The sequence below is a fragment of the Morone saxatilis genome, unplaced genomic scaffold (genome assembly GCF_004916995.1).
Source record: "Morone saxatilis isolate NCDOM2014 unplaced genomic scaffold, NCSU_SB_2.0 Contig11, whole genome shotgun sequence".
In the NCBI taxonomy this organism is placed as follows: domain Eukaryota; kingdom Metazoa; phylum Chordata; class Actinopteri; family Moronidae; genus Morone; species Morone saxatilis.
In genome coordinates, this window is record NW_023339663.1 from 2,181,653 (window position 1) to 2,190,632 (window position 8,980).

Sequence of the window (8,980 nt, forward strand, 5' to 3'; positions counted from 1 at the left end):
TTCTTTTTTTTTTCTGTTTTTTGGCGTGCGAATGTGTGTGTTTGTGTTTGGTTTCACTTTTTATAAATTCAGGAAAGTTCCTCGAGGTTTTTTTAAACTCGTGGGAGTCGCGAATCTGCTTTTCTCGTGTCAGACTCTGTGATTCGATTTTGGACGTGAAGTGGGCGCCAAAATCTGCGCCGCGATGGGAAGCGATAACCGGGGATGGAGTGCGTACAAATGAGGACAGAAACAGTGATGTTAAAGGGATAGAAAATGCACTTTTAAAACCCCACACAGCCTCATGCAATGGTTGTGTGCGTTTGTGTAGTTCGTAGTGGAAAAAAGAAAAAGAAAAGAATAATGACGGAGCCCTTTAAAATGGATCTACTCTTGCAGCATAGTTCTGTATGTAGCGCATAGTGCGAATAGGGGTTAGAGACTGGTGGATGGGGGGCCGAAAGGGGGAAAGGCAAAAGGAGTTATTGTCTGTGGGGTTCGGGATGGAGTGTGTGCCATGCTCTTGGTTAGCATGTTCCTCATGATAACCAGGAAAACAAGGGTTGCTATATTCTCGTCTAGAGTGATGGAAAAATGGGCAAAACTGCCTGTGCCATCTCCAGTCCATTTAACAGAAGCTGATGGACGCCCATGCACGTGTGTCCCGGTGCACCACGCTGTAGCTTAAAGCTGCACTCTCAAAACTTTCATACTTTCTTTTCTATGGTTGCAAGCTCAAAATAAGCATTTGAAAAAAGGAACGGTGCTTTCATAGAAACTCAAATGGGCTTCAACAGAGGTGGAAAAAGACCAGTAGCAACAATAGAAAGGCTCTGCTGTGTCCGTCACTCGGGCTGCGGGCTCCAGTCGAATAGGCAGAATGTCCGTCTCAGTAAGTAATAATATAATATACCGTAGTTATCAATAAGTCTTAGTAGATCATACCTGTATAAGCTTAAATAAAGAAGTGAATGAAAAGAATGGCTACTCCAATATTGAGTAAAATGACCATAACCACCAGAATAGAGCTGGAGCCCTGAAACACAGGAGAGGAGAAGAGAAGAAGCAGTTAGTTCAGTTAATGCAAACACAGAGAGAGAGAAGGAACTGAAGACTCCACAGGTAGAGATACACGTCACATGACCAGGAAATCACAAACTGGGGGCTCGCAAAGTTAAAATGAAGTTTTATAACTCGGTTCAGGGACAAAGACCTCTCCTCAAACTCATCTCAGACTCCACACACCTGATCCCTCGCTCCCAAACCCTTTCTTTTCCTTCTCTCTCTTATTCAAATACAGGAAGTCTCTTAACTTCCACACGGTTTCCTCCCGTCTTCTCGTCTGAACTCCTCCATCCATCCGTCCACAAACCTGTTTTATCCCCCCATCCCTTCATCCCTCACCCTTATAGTAGTGCTTCATCCCTGGACCACCAACCCTCATCCTCCATCGCTTCATCCCTCCTACAGTTTATTATTATATTGGTTAACCTTTATCCGTTATAAACCGTTCTGATTCCATGTCCTCACTGACGTTGTCTTTGTTTGTGAATTGTTCAATATTTAAGCAAACAAAATTCCTTCAAGAAAAAATGTAAATACTATCTGGAGTGAGTTAATTTCATTTTCATCATTAATATCAGTTTATATGTGATAGGATTTTTGTAAAATGGTAAAATGTATTGCACTGAACGACTCTGAGGCTACGTTTACAACTTTTGATTGCATTTAAAATATTTATTTATATTTGATCGTTTTAGACATTGTGTAACTAATTTATTATCTGGATTACACATTACACCACTGGTAATCATTGTTTTGACTAAAGGAATTGTGATATCCCTCCCAAATAATATGTTGGTCCAAAAGTCTGTACAGTTTATCAATGATATTGTCTTCCCATTAGATATATTGATGCTTTACAGGTTTCTAATAAACTGATATGTAGTCCAGGTAGTACGCTGGTTGTTATTGTGGGCAGTATTTTGTGCTATTTTAAGTAATATTTCATTCAATAGAGGGTTAAAAAACCTGGGAATGAGTTAGCATTTTAGCTGCTCTGGTTAATGGCGGTTACATTTAAATACATATTTTTCTTTTTGCCTTTATTTGATAGAACAGCTCAAGATGGACGGGAAAGAGCTCGGATATTTTAGTATTAGTACATGACCTCTTGCATTACTCACATTGTCATTAGAGTGCTATAATGAAATTGTGCTGAAGCTAAAGCTAAAAACATGTAACCAAAAATCCCTCTAAAGCTCACTGATTCATACTCATTAACATGTTGTATCTCACCTGTTCATCAGCAACAGAAGTGTAAACAGTTGTTTTAATGTGGAGTTTTGTCCTGACATGCTCTAACTGTTGTCATGGAGGCGAATAAGCTTGTTGTGTTATAATTAACCCTCAGCTATTAGAGGAATGATGGGAAACGTGGATCTTTACTGGAATGACTCACTGAGTTTGATTTGAGGGTGAGATGTTCTCCGTCCTGCTCCAGAGTGATGGGCTGAGACTTTAGGGGCGGGGAGAGGGTGAGGTCCCTGTGCAGCGGCCACTCCTCCAGCTCTGCCCCCACATTCAGGTTGTCCAGCATCTGTACAGAGTCCATGGATCCTTCTCTGACCGGCCGAAGGCCTCGGGATCGCAGCCTGTTGTTTTTGGGGGCCGGGGACTCCTGGCCCAGCCCCCGAGGCGTCTGCGAGTCCGGACACTGAAGCCTCATGTCAACCGTATAGTCATTCATACGCTCCTCGTCCTGCTCCGTGAGGCGCGAGTGGGCAGGGCTCCACCTAAGGGTGCTTTCAGCAGTCCAGCCCCCGGTGAGGCCGTCTAGCCTTTGGTCGATTACAGCATGCTCGTTAAGCTTGTGGTTGGAGGGGTTGTGCTGCTTTGGATGGTGGTTGGAGTAGACATGCTCTCGAGGGTTGTAACTAGAAGAGACGTGGTCCTTTGCATTGTGGTTAGAGGAGATATAATCTTGGGACTTGTGATTGGAAGAAGCATGCTCAGAAGTCTTGTGATTGGACATGTTATGTTCCAAGGCCTTGTGATTGGATAAAATGTGCACCTGCGGCTTGTAGTTGGAAGAGGCATGCTCGCAGGCCTTGTGATTGGTGGAAGAATGATCCCATGTTTTGTGATTGGAAGACGAGTACTCCCTTGACTTGTGATTGGAAGAGGCATGCTTGGAGGGCTTTTGGTTGGACATGGAGTGCTCCCACGCTCTGTAGGACTTGTGATTGGACGAGGATTTCTCCCGCGGTTTGTGGTTGGACAAGGGGGCTTGCTCGTGGCCGTTAATTTGGGCCTCCTGCTCCTCCAGGAGGGAGGGCGTGGTGGAGCGGCTGCTGCCTCCTCGGTCCGGATACATGTCATCGGTCCAATTGTTAGCCCCTCCCCTCGGCAGATCCATCCCCCGCCCCTCCACCAGCACCTGGATCTCGGCCCCGCCCTGATCGTCCACGGCGCTCTGGCGCATGAAGCAAGCATTTCTGGGGCGATGGGCGTGCTTGGGCGGGCTGTGGGGGGGCGAGGTGGGTACGCTCAGCACGGGGCTGAGATCAGGTGTTATCACCGGCGGCGTGGTGTCCGGCGTGCACAGCTCCGGACTGTCTGTTCCTGTGGAGATCACCTCATGGTCTTTGTCCTTGGCGTCCTGGTGCTTGGGCCTCTGACATTCGAGCCCTATGAAAACAGTTGGAGAATAGCACCAATGAAGTGATCTGGCACCGGTCCATCAGACCTACAGTGTGTGTGTGTGTGTGTGTGTGTGTGCGTGTGTGTTATTAGCACGCAGGGTAACAAAACAAGAGAAAAGCTGCACACAAACTGGATCTTGTGCCGGAAATCACTGTCGGCTTACGGAGGATTACGACAGCGAATACATTCGTTTTGGTTGTCTGACGTTTATGATGAGATCTGAATGTGAACACTGTAAATCCACAGTGTGTAAAGGTCCAGGTACTTACTTGTGTTTATATGTAGACTGTAAATGAAGATAATGAGTGTAATTCAATCATTTACATACATTGCTGCCTTTTTTAATTAGTCAAGAGTAATAACTAATTGGTTCAACTCAGCTCTGCGAAGGACAATGAAGCCACATAAAGTTGACAGGAATTTGCCTATAAAATAATTTTGTGTTATCCAACCTGAGGGTCGGGACCCAAAGCTTCATGGGGGTCGTGAGGCCTTCTTGAGTTTTGAAAATACGCTTTAATCTCTGAATTTCAAACACTGAATTGGTCAAAAAAGAAGCCGATTAAGTCTGTGTGATAATTTAAAATACATAATACAGACAGATTTGTATTAAATGTTCCATAACATGATCTGCGATGTAATATTCACAGGATATAATCAGCTCAAAATTACATTCCCAAGGTGATGAATTCAGTTTTATTTGGCTAAAGGTCCAAACCTCCAAAGAAAAGCATCAAATCACCACCTTGATGAGCTGACAGCAGCAACAGCAAAAATGTGGCCTTTATAGTTTGAAAATGACTAAAACATGAGCTGATCATCAAAATAGTTTTCTGTCCATCAGCTAATGGATTAATTGACTAATCGTTGCAGCTTTACAGTGATGCATGCATGCACTGCACATGCATTATCAGTCTCAGATTATCTTTATTTTATTGGTTTTCAAATACTCAATAGACTAGAAGTATTTTATATCAGTGGTAATTAATCTTAATAGAAATGAATGTGACTGATAAAACAAACATCTCACTGAACTAATGGAAATATTATCGAATATGACGCGACGGCTGAAATTTACTGGGATTCAAACTAACGTCCTCGTCCACTCACCGTTCCCATAGATGTGGAAGGAGGGAGAGAGCTCTTTGGCAGCGATCCGGGCCAGTCGACACTCCTCCATGGCCTTCTGCGCCACTCCTTCAGCTGCCTCGGCCTTCCCACGAGCGTGGCTCATCCTGAACGGAGCAGGTAGAAACACTGCAGTCAGACAGGCTGGATGTGCACAGATACACAGGTTGGTACTGACTCTGATCTAACAGACATCAAACCTGCTCTCTACTTTATAAAATCCACATCCAGGAAATAAGTTTTATATAAATACTCTATATCGTATATATAATATTCTGTAAATTGTAATATTCAGCATTTATTTTATAGATTTTGGTTCTTCTTTCTGTTTTGTTTTGGATGTTTCGGAGCTATGACAGAAGAAAAAGGACTGACATGGAGGTAAAGAAGTTTAATTGATAGTTAAACTGTTTAAAGTCTCATTTTAACCTCTAAACCAAACACATGTCAGTGTGCACTGTAAAGAAAATGTTTGAGAAAACTTTTAAGTCAAACTTTTAAGTTTTTAAATTACTTTTTTAAATGTTTTGTTAAAATAATTTCCTTTTTTTCTTCAGAAAAACTGAAATCTTTGAGTTTTAAAAACAGGAAATTCTGTATTTTTTACTTGTTTTTTTGTGTTTAAAAATTCACCTGTTGCAAATGAAATTGCCAAAATCTATATATAATCAATCCATATATCAATTATGAAATACAGATTTCTTTTGTTTATTTTTTTTTTTTAAAGATTCATGTTTCTTCTAAAGAAGAAAAGTAAATTATCATTATTATTATTTCAAAACTTAACAGTTTGAGTTTAGCGAACGGGGAGAAGGAGTTTCTCAGCTTTTGTTTAATTATTTTCAGACATGTCAGAAGCTGAAATCAACCTTTGCAGACATATGTAAAACCTTCTGCCACAATTCAACAACAAGTGTTTCTGCTTTGTGATAAAAGCTCATGAAGTCTGTTGGTTGTATCAGAAGGGCTGAACGATGAGATTTGTGTGTCTTTTCCTCACTACAGGTGGACATTTACTCATAAAGTTTGGTACAGAAATGATCCAATAACACTTTGTAAAACAGTGGTTTCCAACCTGGGGGGCGGGACCTCCACTAGGGGTCACCATAGCTTCACAGGGGGTCGCGAGGCCTTCTTGATTTTAAGGAAAAGGTTTGGGAACCACTGCTGCAAAAGGGATATCTGACCTTGACATGGCAATCTCCGCTTTCTGCTTGGCGATGTCTGACGCCTTCTCAGCGGCTTCGACAGCCCGGTCCACCTTCTCTCTGATCTTACTGGCCCTCAGCGGGATCAGGTTCTTGCGTTTGCCGCTCACCAACACGTTCTGCTTGTACTTCCCTTCCTCCTTGGTGCCGTCAGGGAAGGTGGTGCATCCGTACCCGTGCCTCTTGTTCCCTGCCCACTCCCCTTCGTAATGCAGGCCGTCCGAGCGCCGGCTCACGCCCCAGCCGGCCCTCTGGTCGCTCCGCCACTCGCCAGCGTACATTTCTGTGACAGTGGCGTCCACGGGGGCGCCCTGTTCACTCTCGCTAGCGTTGGAGTGGATGTCAGATGCGGCGGAGCTGACGGTGCTCATGCCGGCCTCGCTGCAGAAGGAGCTTTGCTTGCTGAGCTGACTGGCCAGCGAGCTTTTGGACTCCGAGCGCCGCAGCTTCAGGCCGCTCAGGATGGACTGGCGGAAGCGGCCTTTTCTCTTCCTCTGGCGCTCAGCCTCGCTTGGAGCTGTCAGAGCGAACCCGCCTCGTCCCACTGGGCTGCCGGCCAGCCCGGCCACCACCCCATCTGTAGGTGTGGTGGCGGTGCCGTCCTCCAGCACAGCCGGAGGGCCGTGGCTGTGCTCGGAGCGGAGGGAGTTTATGGATGTTCGCAGGGGAAAGAGGATGACGGCCGCCATGCCGTACGGTACACTCTGCCGCACGCCATAGCCATGACGCATCCCACCGAGCCACTGGCCCTGGTAGGTTCCTGAGAGACAGACAGAGACAATGAGAGTTGTTTTTATGAACTGTATGGCTCAGTCAGTCGATCCTCCACTTCCAGACTGAAATATCTCAGTAACTACCGGATGGATCGTGAAACTACAGATATTCATAGTGACCGGAGGATGAATCCTACTGAATCACAGATTATCTATAGAGTTTTTTGTCCTTTAACCAAACCCTCATAACAGTGGAGTAATATCAGGAAACAGTTGTTGAATCTCAACTATTACACTGTTGAAATGTTGCAAATATCCAGTGTTACCATCAGTGTGAGGAAAACAAGATGTGAAGGAACATAATGCATCCATCATGCTTGTGTGTAAAGGTTTATGTGGTTGCTAAACTACGCCAGCATTAAAATCTTTTAAATAATTCAGAGCCAAACTGAGGCATGTTGGCTCAACATTAAAAGCTGTGAAAATAAATCAGAGAAACACTTGAAATAAACCCAGAATAACACCAGATATTTGGCTTTACAACATATCTGCTTCCTAAAAACTGGCCAAATGTGAGTATTTATCAAGTGAACCAGACGTCTTTGTGCCTGTTTAAGATTTGGCAGATAAACCAACAGGAAGAGACGACTTTACTGTGTGAGTTCAGTGTTGGAGGAAGCAAAAGATCCTTTACTTAAACGTTTTTACCTGGTAATAAAAGAGTCTCAGTTCAATACTGATGCCTTTATATGACCCACATAAACAAACAAGACCAGCACAGAGAAGATATTTCTGTATAGTTATTCTTTACGTCTGCCACCGGGTCGGATTCCCCTTAAAATCAATGAAAAGAGGAAACTACCACTTTTGTTCACAGGGCGGCGCCACAATCAACAAAAACCAGAAACACTCTGCTCCGGTAACTAGCCATGCTGTTAGCTAGCTAACTAATGAATCTTCACTCTGTGTCGCTAAAGATTGATTGACGGGTGAATGTCAGGATATTATTGGTTTAGTGTTATCATTATATAAATATTAGTTCATTTGAGGAGCTGGAACCGGCTGTATAAACTGTTCGGTAGTTTATTTTATAACAAAACATCATATTTTATAAACTCTTCATATGTTTTGTTGTTGTTAAAATATTAAATTGTTGTTCTCAGATGAGCAATAAGTTAAATATTTACCACTGCAATGTAGTTGTTAACTTGTGTAATTGAATAAATGTGTGACCCTGACACTTTAATTGTTGTAAAATCCTCTCCAAAACATCTAAAATGGATCAGAAATAAAACCTTTTCTTATATACAAACATTTAAATCCCTCAAGTTAAACCACAGAGGTTCTCACGTCCTCCACCCTCCTCTCTATCTAAAAGAATAAACGCCAATCGACACCCAGACCTCCCGGACGGAGGAGGAGGAGGAGGAGGAGGAGGTGGAGGAGGTGGAGGAAAGCTCATTGGAGAGACTTAAAGACACAGCAGGTCTGCTGTAGGGAGAGGTCAACGTCTTACACCCTCCATCCTCTCCTCGAGTCCCTGTGGCGTTCAGAACAAGAGGTGAAGCAGATCCAGAGCTTCATATTCCTGAGCAGGAAACTCGACAGCCTGTCAGTTTCATTTACAGGAGCGCCGCTGCATTCCTGCTGACGAAGCTGGAGAGCTTCGTGTCATGAAAAGCGTTTGAACAGCTGTCTGCAGCTCCTTCATACAGTCAGACTCAGTGTGTCTGACTCAGAGGGAAAAAGTGATCGATCAGCTGAAGTGACTGAAACGAGGTCTGCGTCTAACGATTGTTTTCTTCATTAATCGATGAGTCTCTAAAACATCAGAAAAGTGAGGAACATCTGATGAAAACAAAACACGTTTTTATATTATTATAAATGATTATGTGTCGGCAAGTTCGCAAACATAAGTACTTGTGTTTGTGTTTGGTCTGATAAAGTGTTATTGTGTCCCAAAGTGACGTCTGAAACTCACAGATCTTCAGTTCAAGATAAAATAAAAGCAAATCCTGACATTTAAAGTTTGAACTGCAGAATGTTTCATGTTTTTGCTTTAAAAGTGACTCAAACTATTTACTAATTATCAACTTATTAAGTAATCGACTTATTATTTTCGCTCAAACTGAAACTACAGTCAGTCAAAAGAAAACTATAAACATTGTAAGCCGAAAATTGGACCATTGAACGTGATTTATTTCAGAATCCCACTAAATCCTACAAACTGGACCTTTAAAGGGGAAC

At 43.3% G+C, this 8,980-nt stretch overlaps 1 protein-coding gene across 1 annotated transcript in view; it reads right to left on the reverse strand.

Annotated features, from left to right (window-relative positions):
• Positions 1-8,980, reverse strand: part of si:ch211-146m13.3 (junctophilin-3) — a 10,735-nt gene continuing 1,755 nt past the window's right edge. Inside the window, exons 2-5 of the mRNA XM_035651680.1 lie at positions 6,000-6,780; positions 4,795-4,919; positions 2,441-3,669; positions 1-1,015 (exon numbers count right to left, since the gene is read on the reverse strand). Coding sequence (XP_035507573.1) covers positions 935-1,015; positions 2,441-3,669; positions 4,795-4,919; positions 6,000-6,780 — 2,216 coding nt within the window. The 3' untranslated portion in view covers positions 1-934. The remainder of the gene's footprint in view (positions 1,016-2,440; positions 3,670-4,794; positions 4,920-5,999; positions 6,781-8,980) is intronic.